This window comes from Nerophis ophidion, linkage group LG24, assembly GCF_033978795.1.
Source record: "Nerophis ophidion isolate RoL-2023_Sa linkage group LG24, RoL_Noph_v1.0, whole genome shotgun sequence".
Taxonomy (NCBI): Eukaryota; Metazoa; Chordata; class Actinopteri; order Syngnathiformes; family Syngnathidae; genus Nerophis; species Nerophis ophidion.
The window spans coordinates 754,909-780,074 of NC_084634.1; the positions used below are offsets into that span (position 1 = coordinate 754,909).

At 40.6% G+C, this 25,166-nt stretch overlaps 1 protein-coding gene across 1 annotated transcript in view; it reads right to left on the reverse strand.

Annotated features, from left to right (window-relative positions):
* The window catches only part of LOC133542355 (galactocerebrosidase-like), a 41,475-nt gene extending 17,333 nt beyond the window's left edge, over positions 1–24,142 (reverse strand). The window contains 10 exon segments of the mRNA XM_061886410.1: positions 3,049–3,176; positions 5,766–5,890; positions 6,011–6,166; positions 9,349–9,479; positions 12,710–12,748; positions 12,948–13,087; positions 17,022–17,135; positions 17,970–18,033; positions 18,104–18,172; positions 23,959–24,142. Of these exon segments, the coding sequence (XP_061742394.1) occupies positions 3,049–3,176; positions 5,766–5,890; positions 6,011–6,166; positions 9,349–9,479; positions 12,710–12,748; positions 12,948–13,087; positions 17,022–17,135; positions 17,970–18,033; positions 18,104–18,172; positions 23,959–24,138 (1,146 nt within the window). The 5' untranslated portion in view covers positions 24,139–24,142.
* Positions 24,143–25,166: the final 1,024 nt, after the last annotated feature.

Here is a 25,166-nt window from a genome sequence, read left to right on the forward strand (position 1 = left end):
CACTACCCTGCTTTCCATACCAATATGCATGAGGAGTGGCCATGACTCTGTGAGGAACATCAAGGAACTACTCTTTAATTCTACACTACCCTGCTTTCCATACCAATATGCATGAGGAGTGGCCATGACTCTGTGAGGAACATCAAGGAACTACTCTTTAATTCTACATACCCTGCTTTCCATACCAATATGCATGAGGAGTGGCCATGACTCTGTGAGGAACATCATGGAACTACTCTTTAATTCTACACTACCCTGCTTTCCATACCAATATGCATGAGGAGTGGCCATGACTCTGTGAGGAACATCATGGAACTACTCTTTAATTCTACACTACCCTGCTTTCCATACCAATATGCATGAGGAGTGGCCATGACTCTGTGAGGAACATCATGGAACTACTCTTTAATTCTACACTACCCTGCTTTCCATACCAATATGCATGAGGAGTGGCCATGACTCTGTGAGGAACATCAAGGAACTACTCTTTAATTCTACACTACCCTGCTTTCCATACCAATATGCATGAGGAGTGGCCATGACTCTGTGAGGAACATCAAGGAACTACTCTTTAATTCTACACTACCCTGCTTTCCATACCAATATGCATGAGGAGTGGCCATGACTCTGTGAGGAACATCAAGGAACTACTCTTTAATTCTACACTACCCTGCTTTCCATACCAATATGCATGAGGAGTGGCCATGACTCTGTGAGGAACATCATGGAACTACTCTTTAATTCTACACTACCCTGCTTTCCATACCAATATGCATGAGGAGTGGCCATGACTCTGTGAGGAACATCAAGGAACTACTCTTTAATTCTACACTACCCTGCTTTCCATACCAATATGCATGAGGAGTGGCCATGACTCTGTGAGGAACATCAAGGAACTACTCTTTAATTCTACACTACCCTGCTTTCCATACCAATATGCATGAGGAGTGGCCATGACTCTGTGAGGAACATCAAGGAACTACTCTTTAATTCTACACTACCCTGCTTTCCATACCAATATGCATGAGGAGTGGCCATGACTCTGTGAGGAACATCAAGGAACTACTCTTTAATTCTACATACCCTGCTTTCCATACCAATATGCATGAGGAGTGGCCATGACTCTGTGAGGAACATCATGGAACTACTCTTTAATTCTACACTACCCTGCTTTCCATACCAATATGCATGAGGAGTGGCCATGACTCTGTGAGGAACATCATGGAACTACTCTTTAATTCTACACTACCCTGCTTTCCATACCAATATGCATGAGGAGTGGCCATGACTCTGTGAGGAACATCATGGAACTACTCTTTAATTCTACACTACCCTGCTTTCCATACCAATATGCATGAGGAGTGGCCATGACTCTGTGAGGAACATCAAGGAACTACTCTTTAATTCTACACTACCCTGCTTTCCATACCAATATGCATGAGGAGTGGCCATGACTCTGTGAGGAACATCATGGAACTACTCTTTAATTCTACATACCCTGCTTTCCATACCAATATGCATGAGGAGTGGCCATGACTCTGTGAGGAACATCAAGGAACTACTCTTTAATTCTACACTACCCTGCTTTCCATACCAATATGCATGAGGAGTGGCCATGACTCTGTGAGGAACATCATGGAACTACTCTTTAATTCTACATACCCTGCTTTCCATACCAATATGCATGAGGAGTGGCCATGAGTCTGTGAGGAACATCAAGGAACTACTCTTTAATTCTACACTACCCTGCTTTCCATACCAATATGCATGAGGAGTGGCCATGACTCTGTGAGGAACATCAAGGAACTACTCTTTAATTCTACACTACCCTGCTTTCCATACCAATATGCATGAGGAGTGGCCATGACTCTGTGAGGAACATCATGGAACTACTCTTTAATTCTACACTACCCTGCTTTCCATACCAATATGCATGAGGAGTGGCCATGACTCTGTGAGGAACATCATGGAACTACTCTTTAATTCTACACTACCCTGCTTTCCATACCAATATGCATTCACGGGGAGAACATGCAAACTCCACACAGAAAGATCCTCAGCCTGGAATTGAACCCAGGACTGCAGGACCTTCGTATTGTGAGGCAGACGCACTAACCCCTCTGCCACCGTGAAGCCCCAGGATCATACAATAAAATATAATACCTGATATAGCAATAATAATATGGATAAAAAATACTGATGTAAAGGGTAGGTGTCGCCCTGTTTTCTCCTTTAACATGTTCTATCTACACTTTTGTTAAAATGCAATAATCACTTATTCTTCTCTTCTTTGATACTTGACATTAATTTTGGATGATACCACACGTTTAGGTATGGATCTGATACCAAGTAGTTACAGGATCATACATTGGTCATATTCAAAGTCCTCATGTGTCCAAGGACGTATTTACAGACTTTATAAACATAATATGAATTTGAAAAAAAATTTCGTGACCATAAAAAATATTGATATAATCATAGTAGTATCGACTAGATACACTCTTGTACTTGGTATCATTACAGTGGATGTCAGGTGTAGATCCACCCATGGCGTTTGTTTACATTGTGACGGCGGTGAGCTATTGCATCCTCTTAAGCTGTGCAGTGAAGCATGTTTAGCTATTCCTCATCCTCCAGTGATAATACTACATGTAAGAAAATTACTTTGTCACCATGGAGACCAGGATTGGTGATTTAGAAGTAGCTAAAACACTGTGGATGGACGTTAGCTGCTTGTCTTAAAGCAACTCTTCCTGAGGGTGTTTCAGTGTTATAACTTCATCTTTATCTTGACTTTTTACAGCAATATGCGTCCATTCTTCCTTTTCTGTCTACACACTGTGTCTGCTTGTAAGTACTCTGTGTGTGTGCGCTGCCCAACATGCTCCTCTGTTCCTAAAACCAGCGATGTCACCAGGTGATGACATAATGTGTCAAAATCCACACTCTAGAAAGCGGAGTCGTTGAGTGTGCAACACAATCAACACAACATGACATTACACACATTTTCAAGCAAATAGGAAGTAATGCTGAAATGATGATACTTGCCATGGTTTCTATGACAACGGTCAGATTTCCTCTTCCATCCGTCAAGGCCACATAACTTCCACCCTGAGCCAGATGTCCAACAGTCTTCAGGTAGGCCCAGCCCGGCTGGGTGAACTGTGTGGTGTGGGCTGCAGGCAGAGGAACACCACTCTTCTTAAATTACACTGAAGGAAACAAAAAAGTGCTAATATTCTCTTTCAAGTCAAGTCCAAAGTGCATTCTCCCGTCCAGAGGCAAAACCTAGTAACTCACTTCTAGCTGAGTTTGAGAAAACAAAGGAAAAGCAATCTATCTTGATGCTGTCTTACAAAGTCACAAACGTATAGATGTTTTCTGGAGCTTTCATTTTCTTGCCGATTGAGCCATGGATTGAATCTGCTCTCATGAACGTGTGTGTGCCCTTTCGCCACATATTTGATCACAATCTCAGGTGGGCCCCATTCTGCGTTTGCACATTGGGCAGCGTCCACTTTTTATTTAGACCTCCACAGTTATCTGCCCAAAAGAATATGCAAGGGGAAGATTGAAGAGCAGTACATTTAATGAAGCTGCTTGCAACGTCCTGGGCCAATCTTCCAAATATCCCCTCCTGCCATAACATCACATAGTCGGCCTCCATTCCTGCAAATGTCTCATTAAAGACAATAAGGTCACTGACAAAGAAGCTCCAATTGGTCCCTTGAGATACTAGGTTTTTCTGTTGTATCTACGCGGTTATGTGGTAGTTGCTAGGTCCTGCCATGCGCGTAACAGCTTACTTACGCAACAAATGACAATATGGCATACACTAATGTAAAGGATATCACCTAGGAACTCCAAAATTATTATCAGCTCAGTTATGACCAAAATTGAGTTACTGGGTTTTGCCTTTGGACGGGAGCATTGTTCCTCATGTGAGGCCATAAAACATAACATAAAACTACATTCCTATTTGAGCTGAAGAAACTCCTCATCAAATCATGAGCTGCTGGCTTCGGTGTGCTTGGAGAAGATGGTCCTGTGAGCCGGGATGGCTTTAATAGGCCTGACTTTTCCTTCTGGACCATAAGGGACAGACCTGGACAATTATTTGCACTCGACGGCAGACAGAGGGGAAACATTTGGTGGATGTGTGTGTGTGTGTGTATGTATGTATGTATGTATGTATGTATGTATGTATGTATGTATGTATGTATGTATGTATGTATGTATGTATATATATATATATATATATATATATATATATATATATATATATATATATATATATATATATATATATATATATATATATATATATGCTTCTAAGTCACTAATCCTGGCCTCCATGGCGACAAATAAAGTAAGTTTCTTACAATTAGTATTATCACTGGAGGACGAGGAATAGCTAAACATGCTTCACTACACAGCTTAGGAGGATACAATAGCTCACCGCCGTCACAATGTAAACAAACACCATGGGTGGATCTACACCTGACATCCACTGTAATGATACTAAGTACAGGAGCGTATCTAGTCGATACTACTGTGATTATATCAATATTTGTTATTGTTGTTTTAAAAAAAAGTCATATAATGTTTATAAAGTCAGTAAATATGACCCTGGACACATGAGGACTTTGAATATGACCAATGTATGATCCGGGAACTACTTGGTATCGACATGATCCATACCTAAATGTGTGGTATCATCCAAAACTAATGTCAAGTATCAAAGAAGAGAAGAATAGGTGATTATTACATTTGAACAGAAGTGTAGATAGAACATGTTAAAAGAGAAAATAAGCAAATATTAACAGCGAAATGAACAAGTGGATTAATAATCAATTTTTACAGTTTGTCCCTCATAATGTGTATAAAATAATAGGTGTATAAATGACACAATATGTTACTGCAGTCTAATTAGGAGTCTTTGTTTGTTGACTTACTACTAAAAGACAAGATGTGTAGTATGTTCAACATTTTATTGAAGGACTAAATGACAATAATGTACACTAACATTTTTTTTGTTACAATAAAGACAATAATGACATTTTGTGTTGGTCCCTTTTATTTAGAAAAGTATGGAAATATATTTTGGTACCAGTATCGAGACAAGCCCACTGTGTATATATGTATAAGTAAAGGGGGCGGGAACCGGCACTTTTTAGAGGTGGTATAGTACCGAATATGATTCATTAGTATCACTGTACTGTCAGGTCTTGTGATCATGTTTTGTTTGGTTTTGTTCTGTTACTTCAAGACTCCGTTAGTCCTGTTTTTTCACTCCCTTGTTTTGTCACCATGGGCGACCACTTAGTTTCCACCTGTTCACATGAGACTCACGCACCTGTTGTCCATCATGACATATCTATTTAAACCTGTTTATGTCAGTTGGTCGTTGTGGCGTCCTTGTTGTTGCTCCATACTCTGTTTCATGTGCATAGTCCATGCTGCCCTGCTCACGTCACCGCAAATAAGTTGGGTTTATTTATGCCAAAGTTAGTGTCTTCTGTTTTACGTCCTTAAGTTCACGTCAAAGTGTTTTTTGTTTCCTTAGCCAAGTTTTTGTCTTATTTCGGACTGTCCGAAATAAAAAAATATTAGCCTTATCAAATGTATTTCGTGTATTCAGCAATTCCATGTTCTAATGTTGCAGCTGCCTGGCCATTTAAAGGGTTGCTTCAAACAGATGCAATCGATTTGTTTGGCTTTTCAAGATCTCAAAAATGTGTTTTTCCTGTACTTTTCAGTATTACCTGTAATCCAGATGGGAGACTCCACCACATAGTTGCCACTCCAGGGTTCCATAGCTGTCATAAGGCCATCTCTGCCAAATGGCAGGTCCTCGTAGTAGCTGGCAATCAGGTTCCAGGAGATGGTCCTGGAACAGACAGACGACCTTCTACTAGCCACTTATATTCTCATCTAGATGCTTGTGGCAGGAGATTCAAGATGAGCTGAAAGCATCCTAATTATTTGTATACAGGTAGCAGGTACTCACGCAGTCATGAATCCATTGACATAGTTCTGGTTGAGAATGCGGGCCCAACAACCAGCGCCCACGTCATCGTTGAAGGTGCTGTAGTCCTCGGAGGACCAAAGCTTCTTCCCGGTCTTCAGGGCGTCCATGACGGTGGTGGTGCCTGGGTAGTGGGCCCTGAAGAGGCAAAAACATCAAGTATAGTGGTCCGCAGTGTTTGAGCTAAATGAGACATTTGTGTTTGCAGCTAGAGTATACCTACCTGCCTGGACAACTTGTGGAAATATTATCCACTGACAAGTTGTTTTTTTGGAACTTTTTTGCACAACAGGAATAAATGAAGGACTTGATAGAAATCGGCTATTCTAATTCAGTAAAAATCATCCACTGCACATTTTGGATAACATTTGGCTATCATTCACAATAAGACAAGACTGCATATGTTTTGCTTGTTTTTATGCATTTGAAAGCGTGAAGAAACATTAGCAAAAAGCAGCTAGCAACAGAGTCAATGAGAGCGCTGCTATTCCACAAGAACTTCCATATTGAAAGTACATCTGCTGACCCGCATAATACCCAGGCAGCAGTCTGTTTGTTAGGACAAAGTGGAGCATCGCTCACAGAGAGCCAACTAGCTTGTTGACAGACTGAGCCGGTGAGCTGCTGCAGCGCCTCTGAGCTGGTGAAAGGGAATTGCAGATTCCAAATCATGCCTCTCACTTGTAAAAAAAAGTCTGCGGGCTATAGAGTGTTTTCCGTTCGGGCTCCAGTACTCTGGAATGCCCTCCCGGTAACAGTTGGAGATGCTACCTCAGTAGAAGCATTTAAGTCCCTTCTTAAAACTCATCTGTATACTCTAGCCTTTAAATAGACCTCCTTTCTAGACCAGTTGATCTGCCGCTTCTTTTCGCTTTCTCCTATGTCCCCCCCTCCCTTGTGGAGGGGGTCCGGTCCGATGACCATGGATGAAGTACTAGCGTTCCAGAGTCGAGACCCAGGATGGACCGCTCGTCTGTATGGATTGGGGACATCTCTACGCTGCTGATCCGCCTCCGCTTGAGATGGTTTCCTGTGGACGGGACTCTCGCTGCTGTCTTGGATCCGCTTTGAACTGAACTCTCGTGGCTGTGTTGGAGCCACTATGGATTGAACTTTCACAGTATCATGTTAGACCCGCTCCACATCCATTGCTGTGGGGGGGTTGCCCACATCTGAGGTCCTCTCCAAGGTTTCTCATAGTCAGCATTGTCACTGGCGTCCCACTGGATGTGAATTCTCTCTGCCCACTGGGTGTGAGTTTTCCTTGCCCTTTTGTGGGTTCTTCCGAGGATGTTGTAGTCGTAATGATTTGTGCAGTCCTTTGAGACATTTGTGATTTGGGGCTATATAAATAAACATTGATTGACTGATTGATATTATAGTAAACCAAGAAGTTCCAACTGAGACCCCAAGATGGCGAAAAAGAGACAAAAAGACGTTCACGGCACCCTTTTTTTAAAACCCTTTGTGAGGATTATGATTAATTTGTCAACTAAATGGAAAGACATAAACATCCCCATCGGTCTTTACCCCAGTGAGAGCAGACAGTGTACAGTAAGTGATGGTTTTATTATGTTCAAGTTCAGCACTGGGCAATACTGCTACACGATGCTTAGTGTTTGACTAAAGCAGCATGTTTATATACATACATATATACGTACATCTATACACATATATGTCTTGATTGGATTATCCACAGAATAGTGCTCGATACCATGGTAGAGCACAATATGTATGTGGCGGAAAAATCACAAGACTACTTTGTCTCTACAGAACTGTTTCATGAGGGGTTCCCTCAATCATCAGATTTACACATATATATATATATATAAATAAATGATAAATGGGTTGTACTTGTATAGCGCTTTTCTACCTTCAAGGTACTCAAAGCGCTTTGACATTACTTCCACATTTACCCATTCACACACACATTCACACACACTGATGGAGGGAGCTGCCATGCAAGGCGCCAACCAGCACCCATCAGGAGCAAGGGTGAAGTGTCTTGCTCAGGACACAACGGACGTGATGAGGTTGGTACTAGGTGGGATTTGAACCAGGGACCCTCGGGTTGCGCACGGCCACTCTCCCACTGCGCCACGCCGTCCCAATATGTACATATATACACATATAAGTACATATAGACAGATATATGTACATATATACACATATATATGTACATATATACACATATAAGTACATATAGACAGATATATGTACATATATACACATATATATGTACATATATACACATATAAGTACATATATGTGTATATATGTACATATATACACATATAAGTACATATAGACAGATATATGTACATATATACACATATATATGTACATATATACACATATAAGTACATATAGACAGATATATGTACATATATACACATATATATGTACATATATACACATATAAGTACATATATGTGTATATATGTACATATATACACATATACACATGTATGTACATATATATGTACATATATACACACGCATATATACACATATATACGTACATATATACACATACATATGTACATATATACACATATATGTACATACAGTATATACACATGTATGTACATATATACACATATACATATATATATTTTTTTCTCCCATCCCCCTCCCCCCCTTTGTTTACCTTTATCTCATCTTTTTTGTAAGGGGCGCTGGAAGCCGGCAGACCCGTCAGCGATCCTGTTCTGTCTCCCTGTAATGTTTGTCTAAACTTGAATGGGATTGTGCTGAAAATTTTAATTTTCCTGAAGGAACTCTCCTGACCGAATAAATAAAGTATTATCTAATCTGGTGTAATCTAATCTATCTCTAATGTATATGGACAAAGTTTTAGGTTTTGAAAGCCAATGAGGACATGAGGCAAAGATAGAAGTGAAGAGATGATGATGATGGTGACGTCCAGTCAAGCTTTGTCTACGTCTCTTTTACTCTTCCCCTTATTAAAGAGCACAACATTAGCAGACCTATATGTTGCTACGTGAAGTAAGTTGGCGAGTGTTAGGAAAGTTCAAGCATAAAAGCCAATATGTATGTTTTTTTACATCCACAGGATCAACAATGGCAGTACAATTATTTGATGAGCCCTTGTTGTTTTTTGGGAGATTCACCAGCTTGCTTGTTTGAGTTCATTTGTAAACCGGCTTTGTAGTTTTCCATTTTGGAATTGAAAAAAAAAATAGCTGATGTTGCATCATCTAAAAAGATGTTATATACATTGTTAGTAATAGTAAGCGTGCATTAAGTGAAGATGTGAGGAAGGTGTTGTGGCAGTGAGAAGAAAGTCAGCACTTTACCCAATGACATCTACAACCCTGCTGAGTTCACGGTCTAGTAGAAGAGAGAAGGAAAGGGGCTCCCACAAGTTGTCACTGGCTATGATCCTGACACTCTCCAGGCCACTTTTATCCAGAGTGTATCTCAGCAGCTGGTCACATGCGTGGAGAGCAGAGTTGGAAAACAATGCAGTTACATGGAGAACATGTGTGCTTTATCACCTAAGACAGGAGTACTTAGAGGGGAACTGCACTGTTTTTTGGAACGTTGCCTATCGCTCACCATTAATTATGAAAGATGACGGATGGATTTTTTTTATGCCTTCTAAATATTAATTAACGTAAGTAAAAGTCAATGAGAGCTCTACTATTTCACTCATAAAATCACCAACGAATAAAAGAACCAACAGTACTCCATTTACATTTGGTGACTTGACTATTAGCAAGTATTAGTCATAGTGTTATTTAAAGCGCTAACACAGACGGACTATCTATACCCGCGCCGTGATCACTTGCGTGTGTCGCTATGTTTACATCATCGAGAGGTCTGCTGCTTCCTCGCTTCCCTGCTCCCTACAATTTTATTCTAGATAATAAATCATGCATCTCACCTGGACAGAAGAAGTCTGAGTGGGTATTCTGACAAGTTTGACAGCAATTTAGGACCCGAAACTAGTGAGGACGACAAGAAAAGACGCTTAGGCCCTCCCATCACTTTCCTTGGTGAGGATTATGAGTCAGTCTTCACCTAAATGGGAGCATCCTAGCAGTCGGCATCCTAATGACAGTAGACATTGTGCAGTAAATGATGTTTTATTATGTTTGTTGGCTTTCATAAAGTCGAATAATCAGTGATGAAGAGAAAAAATGCACACTCGTGCAGCGTATGCTTCAAATGATCAAAATACATAAATATGAAATGTAATAAATGTGCCCGTTGCTACATAACGTATATACTGTATTTTCCAGACCAAAAGGTGCACTTAAAATACTTGTTTTTCTGAAAAAATTGACAGTGCACCTTAAGCACAGAATCATTTTGGTTGTGCTTACCGACCTGGAAGCAATTTTATTTGGTACATGGTGTAAAGATAAGTGTGACCAGTAGATGGCAGTCAAACATAAGAGATATGTGCAGACTGCAATTTGATGGCAGTCACACATAAGAGATACATGTACACTGCAATATGATGGCAATATGACTTAAGTAAACAACACCAACACTTTATATGTACCATTGAAAATAAAGAACATTACACACGGCGCTTCAAAATACATCAAAATATTTTAGTAGGACTTTGGTAAGCTATGAAGCCACAATGCTTGGATTGTACTGTGCTTCAACATAGGAGTATTATTATGCTGTGTGTATAAGCTAAGACGTATTATCTGCTGTTTTGTTTCACAATATTATACAAAAGCACATTTTCTTACATTCTGATGTGTATTTGACATCTGCAAAAATTGCGCGGATTCGCCTTTGTAGTCCGTGATGACACCGTAGTTAATAAGCTTCTTCTTTGTTTCTATCTTCTTGGTATGTGACATTAAGCCTCCACTGTTGCCATTTCTAAAATAAAGTAGTGTAAAGTTCTTACTTATATCTGTCAGTAAACTCACCATGAAAGCACTAAAACATACCGGTGTAGTGAGCTTACATTATTCACCCAAGGAACTTTACTTATGAAAGAGTTCCGGTGGGACAGTTTTTCACAGGACACATTTCCTGTGTTGTTGTTTCCGGATGAGGAGATGCTGCTCCGTTATTGATTGAAGTCAAGTGTGAATGTCATTTAAACAGTTAGCGCCATCTTTTGACGCTTCTTCCTCTCCCGTCCTTGCACGCTACACCGCTACAACAAAGATGACGCTGTCATCTTTGTTGAGCGCTCACAAGAAGAGACTGTCAGGAAGTGAGTTGAAGAAGATGTGTAAAACATCATCCATGCAACATTTTGAGCAAAGAAGCACCATTACATGTTATGTAGACCACAAGGAAGTCTTTTACATTTAGAAAACAATCATAATAATATGACTCCTTTAGCGCGCCTTATAATCCGGTGCACCTTTTGTGTGAGAAAAGATACAAAAATAGACCATTCATCGGCAGTGTGCCCTATGGTCATGTCTATAAAACAAGAGGTGTTTGGATGTCTTTTTAAGAGCCTTGTAGGTACAATTGTGCGACACCTACAGGCTACATTGCAAGCAGACTTTTGATCACATTTATTTAATATTTATATTGCAAAAAATAAAAAATAAATAACATCTGTCCTCGTGTTTTTCATAAAGATTGTGAACAATAGGCAACATTCCTCCAAAAACTACAGTTGCCCTTTAAAGGGGCCATATTCTAGAAAACCCACCTTTCTCACCTATAGGGATCTGCTTATGTGTATTTGGGGTCTGGATAAGTCCTGGAAATGTGTAATGAAACTGTGGAGATATTTACTAGAAAACAAATGGATGTGTTGCCAGTGAAACCAGGGCCTTTAGAAACTGCCACAACCACCGCAACATGAACCCATTTCAGGGGCGGCATAGCTCGGTTGGTAGAGCGGCCGTGCCAGCAACTTGAGGGTTCCAGGTTCGATCCCCGCTTCTCCCATCCTAGTCACTGCTGTTGTGTCCTTGGGCAAGACACTTGACCCACCTGCTCCCAGTGCCACCCACACTGCTTTAAATGTCACTTACATATTGGCTTTCACTAGAGAAAAGCGCTATATAAATATAATTCACTTCACATTTGCAAAGCGTAAGTGACACTGTGTGACCATAGTCTCTCATTCGAAACAGAATCAACCCCTTCTTATCTCGGAACTATAAAATGTGCTCTTTTGAGACACTTCAAGTCTAACATTGCATTTTTTTGAGATTTTTGCAAAGCACCGTCTTTGGATTTGGAAAACCAGCCAAAAACAAAAAGTTTAGGTCTCATCTGTGGTCTGTATGGACAATTCTTTACTGTTATGTTGTAATCAACGTGGTCATTTTATCTTAGTAGCTACTCCTCTCGGCAACCGTGACGGAACATTCTGTCCCGATGTGCAGCACAAAGCAGATAGCAGACCTCCATGGAACAAAGCACTACTAACTACTTACCCAATCACCGCAATAGCATCACTAAGGTGCGGGTGAAGGATGATAGATTTGGCAATGCTCCAATCACCATCTGCTGCAATGATGCCCACAGCACTTAGACCAACTTTATCCAGTGTGTTTCTTAGAACCTTGGCAACAAATACACAAGCAGAAGCCCGCTGGAGTTGTTACTGCTGATGATCAAAGTTGAGACAGAACAAAATGTTGATGGCTGTTTTTCGTCATTAATCGACACCCCCCCTTTACATTGAAAACAAACATGTGTTTCTGTGGTATTTACCTTGATATACTTGCTATCAAAGGTCCGTTCATTCCAAATCTAAACAGTAGAAATGAAAAGGTTCAAAAGTTCATTAATAGTTCATTTTCTGTAGCGTGTGTCCTGATTGGGTGAGCTGAAGACTATCCCAGCGGACCACCCTGGACTGGTCACTGTGGTGCCAGGGGCTTGATGGATGAATAAAATCTAACACTGGTCTTTATGACCAAATGATCTTATAAATCAATCCGTGACTTACCCCAACATAGTCGATGGTGAGATGGTGGAACTGCTTGGCACCGAGGATCCAGTTGACCACGTATGCTGCGGTGGTGTCTGGGAAGTCATAGGGCCAGCTTTTACCACGGCCTACCCAACCAGGAAATGCCCAGGGCAAACCTGCGTGCCAGGTGGAGATCAAACAAAGCTTTTGTTAATGGCTGTATATCACGAGTATTCTCACCTTCTTCTGTGTATTATGAGTAGGGAAGGGAACCATACTCGGAATTTTCATAGGCATCACCAGAATATCACCACATGGGCTCAGGAAGACTTCAGAAAACCACTGTCAGTAACTACAGTTGGTCGCTACATCTGCAAGTGCAAGTTAAAACTCTACTATGCAACGCCAAAGCCATTTATCAACAACACCCAGAAACGCAGCCGGCTTTGTTTGGCCCGAACTCATCCAAGATGGACTGATGCAAAGTGGAAAAAATGTTCTGTGGTCTGACGAGTCCACATTTCAAATTGTTTTCGGAAACTGGACGACCAAATTTGGTCGGTACTTCCGGGTATTGAATCAAGCAAAATCAAGCAGTACTATATTTCCACACCTTTGTTGCTCGTGACATCACGTTCGGTTGCAGACTAAACTCTGGGTGAAACACTTGGCGAGGAAACAACCCCTAAAGCAGCACTCAGAGAGACTGCTTTTAGGTAATATACAATTTTCTGTGTCAACAAAGAAGGTAAAAGGTGCTCAAAAGTACAGAAAAGCTTCTCCTTTCAAAGGGCACTAGCTCGATGCTAATTGACTATGGATTTGCCATAGATTAGCATTAGCTATTTTACATGGCAATGTCATCACCTTCAAATTTGGTAATCAAAACTACAACTATGACATAGATTGCAATCAAACAGCTGCTGTGTAATAAATACAACACTTTAGTATGAGGATTCTTAACCTTTTTGACCTCGGGGCCCACCTTTTTTCATTACAGACAAGCATGGGGCCCACTCAAATATTACCACCCAATTAGTCATCTTACTCTTGATTTTAATCTTATTCAATAATTATATCTAACCAACTTACAGTTTGACGAGATAAACCTTGTCAAATTATTTTTAAGGCTTAGGTCAGACTGATTACAAATAAATATACTACAAAAGAGGGGACTCCTAAAAACTGATGAAAATGACATTTACATACAATTAAGCAGGCTAAAATGAATACATTATAACTAAATGAATAATAATATATGTGTTCCTTAAATAAACTGTCACTAAAATTTCACTGCAAATGAAAATACACACAGCTTTAGTCATCATTTTTGCGCTAATTAAACTTCTCTATGACTTGAACTCCAGGCTTCTGTTTGTTTGATATTGTCATTACTGCCCCAAGTGGTGGAAAACTGTATTACCGCTACGGCCCATACAGACCACAGCTTATGAACAGATGTTTTTGACCGCCCTCTAAGGGACGCTGCTTTACACACACATACATATATATATATATATATATATCCATCCATCCATCCATCATCTTCCGCTTATCCGAGGTCGGGTCGCGGGGGCAGCAGCCTAAGCAGGGAAGCCCAGACTTCCCTATCTCCAGCCACTTGGTCTAGCTCTTCCCGGGGGATCCCGAGGCGTTCCCAGGCCAGCCGGGAGACATAGTCCTTCCAACGGTTCCTGGGTCTTCCCCGTGGCCTCCTACCAGCTGGACGTGCCCTAAACACATCCCTAGGGAGGCGTTCGGGTGGCATCCTGACCAGATGCCCGAACCACCTCATCTGGCTCCTCTCGATGTGGAGGAGCAGCGGCTTTACGTTGAGCTCCTCCCGGATGGCAGAGCTTCTCACCCTATCTCTAAGGGAGAGACCTGGAAACTCATTTCGGCCGCTTGTACCCGTGATCTTATCCTTTCGGTCATGACCCAAAGCTCATGACCATAGGTGAGGATGGGAACGTAGATCGACCGGTAAATTGAGAGCTTTGCCTTCCGGCTCAGCTCCTTCTTCACCACAACGGATCGATACAACGTCCGCATTACTGAAGACGCCGCACCGATCCGCCTGTCGATCTCACGATCCACTCTTCCCCCACTCGTGAACAAGACTCCTAGGTACTTGAACTCCTCCACTTGGGGCAGGGTCTCCTCCCCAACCCGGAGATGGCACTCCACCCTTTTCCGGGCGAGAACCATGGACTCGGACTTGGAGGTGCTGATTCTCATTCCAGTCGCTTCACACTCGGCTGCGAACCGATCCAGTGAGAGCTGAAGATCCCGGCCAGATGAAGCCATCAGGACTACATCATCTGCAAAAAGCAGAGACCTAATCTCGTGGCCACCAAACCGGAACCCCTCAACGCCTTGACTGCGCCTAGAAATTCTGTCCATAAAAGTTATGAACAGAATCGGTGACAAAGGACAGCCTTGGCGGAGTCCAACCTTCACTGGAAACGTGTCCGACTTACTGCCAGCAATGCGGCATATATATATATATATATATATATATATATATATATATATATATATATATATATATATATATATATATATATATATATATATATATATATATATATATATATATATTTCTTTATGTTTATTAATTAGGGGTGTAACGGTACACAAAAATTTCGGTTCGGTACGTACCTCGGTTTAGAGGTCATGGTTCGGCTCATTTTCGGTACAGTACGAAATCAAAAAAATATAAATGTTCTGGTTATTTATTTACCAAATTTGTAAACAATGGCTTTATCCTTTTAACATTGGGAACACTATAATAATTCTGCCCACGTTAATCCACATTAAACTGCCTCAAATTGTTGCTTTAAATAAATAAAATGAAAAACACTTTCTTCTACATATAAAAAGTGCAACATTAAACAGTTTCCATTGAAACTGTTTAATGTCAACTCATCAAGCTTAATTTATTACAGTATTTGGGAAGCCTGTAGTTGACTTTTATTATGTACATGTTGTATTTTTATCAACATGTGATAGCAGGGACCCTGCTATTCAAAACTAGGCTGCTACATTACTAATGATTCATGTAACTATTGCTGAAAAATAGTACAATAGCAATGGGAGAGACTATTCATCCCTAAACACAATGGAGTTCAATGAAATAACAGACAGACAGGGCTTTGCTGCCCCTAACACACACACACACACACACACACACACACACACACGCAGAAAAATGAGCTAACGTTACGCTAAAAGCTAATTAGCCTTCATTACAAGCCTATACTGTGAGCTAGCTGAGCTGCAGTTTAACTTTTTAGAAGGTCAACGGGCTCATAATGATCTTTGTAATAGTTGTGACTGGGAAGTGTTAAGTATAATTTGGGGAGAGTCCGCTCCTCCCCTGCTAGACGAATATCTGCTCGACGCTGAAGCACTGACTACATCGCTCTGAAGTCTGAATACGCACTGCTGATTGGTTACATACAAAGCCAATCAGATGGTTGTGTGGGCAGGACAATGAGGCAGAGACAGAGGCAGAAAGCAGAGCAGCTTGTGAAGACTTCTGCTTCTGAACTTGTTTGGTACGCCCCCGTGCCGAACCGAAACCCCCGTACCAAAACAGTTGGATACAAATACACGTACCATTACACCCCTAATATTTATGCATATGTATATATATAATTCAAAGAAAAGAAAAGACTGGCAAAATCAATGTAATGGCAAAGACTACTTCTAGCTACGGCAACACACTGTAGTCTACACACTACTGCCATCTAAAGTCTCAGAATAGAAACTGCATGCAAAGTCTGCTATGTATTACACTGCTGTACTGTGCAAAAGTGATCATCAGTAAGTGTTAAATAATTAACATTTGAATTAATACAAAAACTTCAAAAATGGTTACCGCTGAAGAGTGGTATCAATTCTCACATAGCAGAAATTGGTACAATATCAATTCAAATGGGAACAGTAGCCATCCCTAACGATGAGTCCTTCAAAATATCCTTAGTCGATCACATGCATGACATATTTGTATTCTATTTTAGCAAAGTTACAGAAGCCCCAATGTGTGCACGTGTTCATTCCCACCTGGTGCAGGCCCACTATTTGGCAGCTGGAGACTTGTGTTACCTATAAGTGTGATGTTGGGGTTCCTCTTCTTGGCCTCTTTCATCAGCCACCACTCGTACCCCCGGAAGTAGTTCTCATCATCCTCATGGTGCATGTGCGACGCCTCTGTGCCATCTTGGAAAGGACACAACGTTAGTCCAGTCTGATGCAACACTCAAATTAATATATACTTTTTTTTTTTACAGAGTAGTTACATGGAAACTGGACTACAAGTATTAGTGGTTTGCGATACCACTGGTGTTCTTTCCGATCAGATACCAAGTACAATTCAGGCTGGGATCACCGATATCGATCTTTGTGCAAATAGACCTCAAGTGTCTGCTAAAATTGAAAAGGTTTATATTTTCAAATAATAACATATCTCAAATAAAAAAATCTAAAACAAGAAAAATCAAGATGTAATGTTAAACCAAAAATGAATACTAATATACGTAGTCACCTAGAACACATTTATTAGCATTTTTTTTGAATAACCCCCTCTTATAAGATGTGGTCCTTGATGGAAAACATGTAGACACTCTCCTTCTACAATATTAGAAGCTCTAATATTAAAAATACAATATAAACAACATTTAGTTAGTTAGTTAAAATAATAATTCATTTGAAAAAAGACAACAACCAAAATAAAGACTGTTCAAAGTGTAAGTGAACATTATTATTTTTGTGCAGTGTTGACACACTACTTCCAGCAGTTACACAATCATATACACATTATTATTGTATCCTATTCTCAACTGTTTGTAAATGTTGAAATGTATAAATAAAGGTTTAGCCCCAAAAAAAAAAAAAAAAAAAAAAGACCACCACTGCTTTTATCTTCCAGGAAGTAGTCACGTGTCGGAATAGAAGCAATTGGGGGGTCGTGCTGAGGACCACACCCGGGTCTGTACTACCTCATCCTGTGTATGGAAGTGTCTTTTAAAAGAAATGAAGACTTTCTGCTCTCACCGGTAGTTTGAGCATCTCCTCCTATTTCCACCTTCAACATGTGCAGAGAGGCTCCGAAGTCCGGCTGAGTGGAAGAAGAGCAAAGGTCAGTTGTTGCAGGTAAAGTCACGTCAGAGTCACTTTCATCAAAGTACCTTGAACAGATAGTCCAGGATGTGGCTGCGCTCTGGCTCCGCATAGTTGACCAGGAGACGTGATGTCGCCTACACAAGTACACACTTAGTACACTCCGCATAGTTGACCAGGAGACGTGATGTCGCCTACACAAGTACACACTTAGTACACTCCGCATAGTTGACCAGGAGACGTGATGTCGCCTACACAAGTACACACTTAGTACACTCCGCATAGTTGACCAGGAGACGTGATGTCGCCTACACAAGTACACACTTAGTACACTCCGCATAGTTGACCAGGAGACGTGATGTCGCCTACACAAGTACACACTTAGTACACTCCGCATAGTTGACCAGGAGACGTGATGTCGCCTACACAAGTACACACTTAGTACACTCCGCATAGTTGACCAGGAGACGTGATGTCGCCTACACAAGTACACACTTAGTACACTCCGCATAGTTGACCAGGAGACGTGATGTCGCCTACACAAGTACACACTTAGTACACTCCGCATAGTTGACCAGGAGACGTGACGTCGCCTACACAAGTACACACTTAGTACACTCCGCATAGTTGACCAGGAGACGTGATGTCGCCTACACAAGTACACACTTAGTACACTCCGCATAGTTGACCAGGAGACGCGATGTCGCCTACACAAGTACACACTTAGTACACTCCGCATAGTTGACCAGGAGACGTAATGTCGCCTACACAAGTACACACTTAGTAGTACACTTAAGTACACTTGGCATAGTTGACCATAGAGACGCGATGTCGCCTACACAAGTACACACTTAGTACACTCCGCATAGTTGACCAGGAGACGTGATGTCGCCTACACAAGTACACACTTAGTAGTACACTTAAGTACACTTGGCATAGTTGACCATAGAGACGCGATGTCGCCTACACAAGTACACACTTAGTACACTCGGCATAGTTGACCATAGAGACGCGACGTCGCCTACACGAGTCCACACTTAGTACACTTAAGTAGTTCCACTAGGCAGAGCATATTCTGAAATCCCCAAAAGAGGACACATAAATGCGTGCCAAGGTGGGCAGCACAACAAGGTGAAAATTTGCCAATGATACTTGAACTTACTTTATAAATAATATATTTATTTAAATAAAGCATTTTTTTCTCCTCTGTTGACAGTATAACAAAATAAGTCACATTTATATTATGTAACATTCACAGTTTTAGAAAAAGTACAGTGGTGTCAATATTCAAAATAACCTCTTGTATATAATATACACATAAATAAAGCCTCAAAACAGGTTCATTATATTTAAACAAAACACATGTGAACTATTGTAATGTTCTCAGAGAATACAGCAGGTGGCACAATTTAGCAGACGCTGTTTTCTGCCTTCCAGTGTTGATGTGCATGGTCTTGTAGATCTTTGGCCACTTTATTTGTCACAGACACAGAAGTTCCTGCATCCTGATTCCCATGCGTCACGGCCGGGACGAAAACAGGAATACTTTTTAAGCAAATCCACGTGTCTGCATTTTCCCACCTCTGTCTCTCCACTCACTATCTCTCTCGCTCTGTGTCTCTCACACAAACATTTCTGCATGTGCACACCTTCACACTTTCTTTTGTTTACACCCTTCTAAGTCATACTTGGTTGGGGGCGTATATTGTAAAAATATGTAGGCTCATAGACTTCTTAGTTTCTTGCACAAGATGTATTTAAGTCACCTTAGTTTGTCTAGTGTTTCTTGCACAAGATGTATTTAAGTCACCTTAGTTTGTCTAGTGTTTCTTGCACAAGATGTATTTAAGTCACCTTAGTTTGTCTTGTGTTTCTTGCACAAGATGTATTTAAGTCACCTTAGTTTGTCTGGTGTTTCTTGCACAAGATGTATTTAAGTCACCTTAGTTTGTCTAGTGTTTCTTGCACAAGATGTATTTAAGTCACCTTAGTTTGTCTAGTGTTTATTGCACAAGATGTATTTAAGTCACCTTAGTTTGTCTAGTGTTTCTTGCACAAGATGTATTTAAGTCACCTTAGTTTGTCTAGTGTTTATTGCACAAGATGTATTTAAGTCACCTTAGTTTGTCTAGTGTTTCTTGCACAAGATGTATTTAAGTCACCTTAGTTTGTCTAGTGTTTCTTGCACAAGATGTATTTAAGTCACCTTAGTTTGTCTAGTGTTTCTTGCACAAGATGTATTTAAGTCACCTTAGTTTGTCTAGTGTTTCTTGCACAAGATGTATTTAAGTCACCTTAGTTTGTCTAGTGTTTCTTGCACAAGATGTATTTAAGTCACCTTAGTTTGTCTAGTGTTTCTTGCACAAGATGTATTTAAGTCACCTTAGTTTGTCTAGTGTTTCTTGCACAAGATGTATTTAAGTCACCTTAGTTTGTCTAGTGTTTCTTGCACAAGATGTATTTAAGTCACCTTAGTTTGTCTAGTGTTTCTTGCACAAGATGTATTTAAGTCACCTTAGTTTGTCTAGTGTTTCTTGCACAAGATGTATTTAAGTCACCTTAGTTTGTCTGGTGTTTCTTGCACAAGATGTATTTAAGTCACCTTAGTTTGTCTTGTATTTCTTGCACAAGATGTATTTAAGTCACCTTAGTTTGTCTGGTGTTTCTTGCACAAGATGTATTTAAGTCACCTTAGTTTGTCTTGTTTATTGCACAAGATGTATTTAAGTCACCTTAGTTTGTCTGGTGTTTCTTGCACAAGATGTATTTAAGTCACCTTAGTTTGTCTTGTGTTTCTTGCACAAGATGTATTTAAGTCACCTTAGTTTGTCTAGTGTTTCTTGCACAAGATGTATTTAAGTCACCTTAGTTTGTCTAGTGTTTCTTGCACAAGATGTATTTAAGTCACCTTAGTTTGTCTAGTGTTTCTTGCACAAGATGTATTTAAGTCACCTTAGTTTGTCTAGTGTTTCTTGCACAAGATGTATTTAAGTCACCTTAGTTTGTCTTGTTTATTGCACAAGATGTATTTAAGTCACCTTAGTTTGTCTGGTGTTTCTTGCACAAGATGTATTTAAGTCACCTTAGTTTGTCTTGTGTTTCTTGCACAAGATGTATTTAAGTCACCTTAGTTTGTCTGGTGTTTCTTGCACAAGATGTATTTAAGTCACCTTAGTTTGTCTTGTGTTTCTTGCACAAGATGTATTTAAGTCACCTTAGTTTGTCTAGTGTTTCTTGCACAAGATGTATTTAAGTCACCTTAGTTTGTCTAGTGTTTCTTGCACAAGATGTATTTAAGTCACCTTAGTTTGTCTTGTTTATTGCACAAGATGTATTTAAGTCACCTTAGTTTGTCTGGTGTTTCTTGCACAAGATGTATTTAAGTCACCTTAGTTTGTCTTGTGTTTCTTGCACAAGATGTATTTAAGTCACCTTAGTTTGTCTGGTGTTTCTTGCACAAGATGTATTTAAGTCACCTTAGTTTGTCTGGTGTTTCTTGCACAAGATGTATTTAAGTCACCTTAGTTTGTCTTGTGTTTCTTGCACAAGATGTATTTAAGTCACCTTAGTTTGTCTAGTGTTTCTTGCACAAGATGTATTTAAGTCACCTTAGTTTGTCTAGTGTTTCTTGCATAAGATGTATTTAAGTCACCTTAGTTTGTCTTGTTTCTTGCACAAGATGTATTTAAGTCACCTTAGTTTGTCTAGTGTTTCTTGCACAAGATGTATTTAAGTCACCTTAGTTTGTCTGGTGTTTCTTGCACAAGATGTATTTAAGTCACCTTAGTTTGTCTTGTGTTTCTTGCACAAGATGTATTTAAGTCACCTTAGTTTGTCTAGTGTTTCTTGCACAAGATGTATTTAAGTCACCTTAGTTTGTCTTGTGTTTCTTGCACAAGATGTATTTAAGTCACCTTAGTTTGTCTGGTGTTTCTTGCACAAGATGTATTTAAGTCACCTTAGTTTGTCTAGTGTTTCTTGCACAAGATGTATTTAAGTCACCTTAGTTTGTCTTGTTTCTTGCACAAGATGTATTTAAGTCAGCTTAGTTTGTCTTGTATTTCTTGCACAAGATGTATTTAAGTCACCTTAGTTTGTCTAGTGTTTCTTGCACAAGATGTATTTAAGTCACCTTAGTTTGTCTAGTGTTTCTTGCACAAGATGTATTTAAGTCACCTTAGTTTGTCTGGTGTTTCTTGCACAAGATGTATTTAAGTCACCTTAGTTTGTCTAGTGTTTCTTGCACAAGATGTATTTAAGTCACCTTAGTTTGTCTAGTGTTTCTTGCACAAGATGTATTTAAGTCACCTTAGTTTGTCTTGTGTTTCTTGCACAAGATGTATTTAAGTCACCTTAGTTTGTCTTGTATTTCTTGCACAAGATGTATTTAAGTCACCTTAGTTTGTCTAGTGTTTCTTGCACAAGATGTATTTAAGTCACCTTAGTTTGTCTAGTGTTTCTTGCACAAGATGTATTTAAGTCACCTTAGTTTGTCTAGTGTTTCTTGCACAAGATGTATTTAAGTCACCTTAGTTTGTCTTGTGTTTCTTGCACAAGATGTATTTAAGTCACCTTAGTTTGTCTTGTATTTCTTGCACAAGATGTATTTAAGTCACCTTAGTTTGTCTAGTGTTTCTTGCACAAGATGTATTTAAGTCACCTTAGTTTGTCTTGTGTTTCTTGCACAAGATGTATTTAAGTCACCTTAGTTTGTCTTGTATTTCTTGCACAAGATGTATTTAAGTCACCTTAGTTTGTCTAGTGTTTCTTGCACAAGATGTATTTAAGTCACCTTAGTTTGTCTAGTGTTTCTTGCACAAGATGTATTTAAGTCACCTTAGTTTGTCTAGTGTTTATTGCACAAGATGTATTTAAGTCACCTTAGTTTGTCTAGTGTTTCTTGCACAAGATGTATTTAAGTCACCTTAGTTTGTCTAGTGTTTCTTGCACAAGATGTATTTAAGTCACCTTAGTTTGTCTAGTGTTTCTTGCACAAGATGTATTTAAGTCACCTTAGTTTGTCTTGTGTTTCTTGCACAAGATGTATTTAAGTCACCTTAGTTTGTCTTGTATTTCTTGCACAAGATGTATTTAAGTCACCTTAGTTTGTCTAGTGTTTCTTGCACAAGATGTATTTAAGTCACCTTAGTTTGTCTAGTGTTTCTTGCACAAGATGTATTTAAGTCACCTTAGTTTGTCTAGTGTTTCTTGCACAAGATGTATTTAAGTCACCTTAGTTTGTCTTGTGTTTCTTGCACAAGATGTATTTAAGTCACCTTAGTTTGTCTTGTATTTCTTGCACAAGATGTATTTAAGTCACCTTAGTTTGTCAAGTGTTTCTTGCACAAGATGCATTTAAGTCACCTTAGTTTGTCTAGTGTTTCTTGCACAAGATGTATTTAAGTCACCTTACTTTGTCTTGTGTTTCTTGCACAAGATGTATTTAAGTCACCTTAGTTTGTCTTGTATTTCTTGCACAAGATGTATTTAAGTCACCTTAGTTTGTCTAGTGTTTCTTGCACAAGATGTATTTAAGTCACCTTAGTTTGTCTAGTGTTTCTTGCACAAGATGTATTTAAGTCAGCCAGCAGCTCCAACGTGCGTCTATTTTCTTTTCCCGGCAAAACTCGAACCAACACTTCCTGTCAACAGCGTCACTTCCCTAACTTCCCCGGAAGTCCCGCCCCCCAGCCAAAGCTATTGGCTAACACGCCGTAGCCAGCCGCTACAATATTTACAGCAAACATTCCCCAACTCGAGTAATATATACACGGTAAGTTAACTTTGGACGTACATTGAAAATACACGCAACCCTAATTCAAAATGCCGAACAATTGAGGGCTTGAAAAAGCCGAGCGGACACCGCCGCAAAAGAGGAAATGTCCGGGGAAATTCCTTAAATATGAAGACTTCATTAACTCACCCCTCCGCCGCTCAGTCCTCCAATGCCGTCAAAAAGTCGCCCTAGTCCGCGTGCGTCGTCCAACATGTACGTTTGAGAGAAGCAGGAGTTGAGAAAGCAAGTTAAAGACAACACAAGAGCAGGAACACACGTCTTCTTAGCCATTGTGCTAACTCCCACTTCCTTGTTCCTGCTGCGCATGTGCGTTGGTTGAGCGCGCACCATGCAGTTCTCCAAGCAAACGCTGGGGGGCAGTGTTGTCTTCTTAAAGAGGCGCACACGTCTCTGCAGCCATGCAGTTCTCCAAGCAAACGCTGGGGGGCAGTGTTGTAAAGAGGCGCACACGTCTCTGCAGCCATGCAGTTCTCCAAGCAAACGCTGGGGGGCAGTGTTGTCTTCTTAAAGAGGCGCACACGTCTCTGCAGCCATGCAGTTCTCCAAACAAACGCTGGGGGGCAGTGTTGTCTTCTTAAAGAGGCGCACACGTCTCTGCAGCCATGCAGTTCTCCAAACAAACGCTGGGGGGCAGTGTTGTCTTCTTAAAGAGGCGCACACGTCTCTGCAGCCTCAACTGCTCGATGCTTGTTGACGCAAACATTTTCAAATGCATCTAAAATGACTGAAAAATACACTTTTATTTTGCTTTTAGCACCAGAAATGATTTGTGGTGCACTGAAGTCCAACATTTTTTTCCATCCATCCATCTATTCCGCTTATCCGAGGTGGGGTCGCGGGGGCAGCAGCCTAAGTAGGGAAGCCCAGCCTTGCTTTTCCCCATCCACTTGGTCCAGCTCTTCCCGGGGGATCCCGAGGCGTTCCCAGGCCGTGTCCTGGGTCTTCCCCGGGGCCTCCTACCGGTCAGACGTGCGCTAAAGACCTCCCTAGGGAGGCGTTCAGGTGGCATCCTGACCTGATGCCCGAACCACCTCATCTGGCTCCTCTCATTTCTTTCCAATTCCTCCAAATATGGTAAACTTGGACCTGCTGTGCTTTGCGCCAGTCCTTCTTTTTCTCTATCCTCTTGTCGTGGGGCAGACTGGCTCGTACGTGCACGTGCACCCGATGCGCTCGCCACCCTGAGATCGGTAGGTTGTGAGGGGAGCAGAGAGCAGCAGCGGCGGCCACGCCCGGGAATAATTTTTGGTGATTTAACCCCCCAATTCCAAGCCTTGATGCTGAGTGCCAAGCAGGGAGGTAATGGCTCCCATTTTTATAGTTTTAGCTATGAC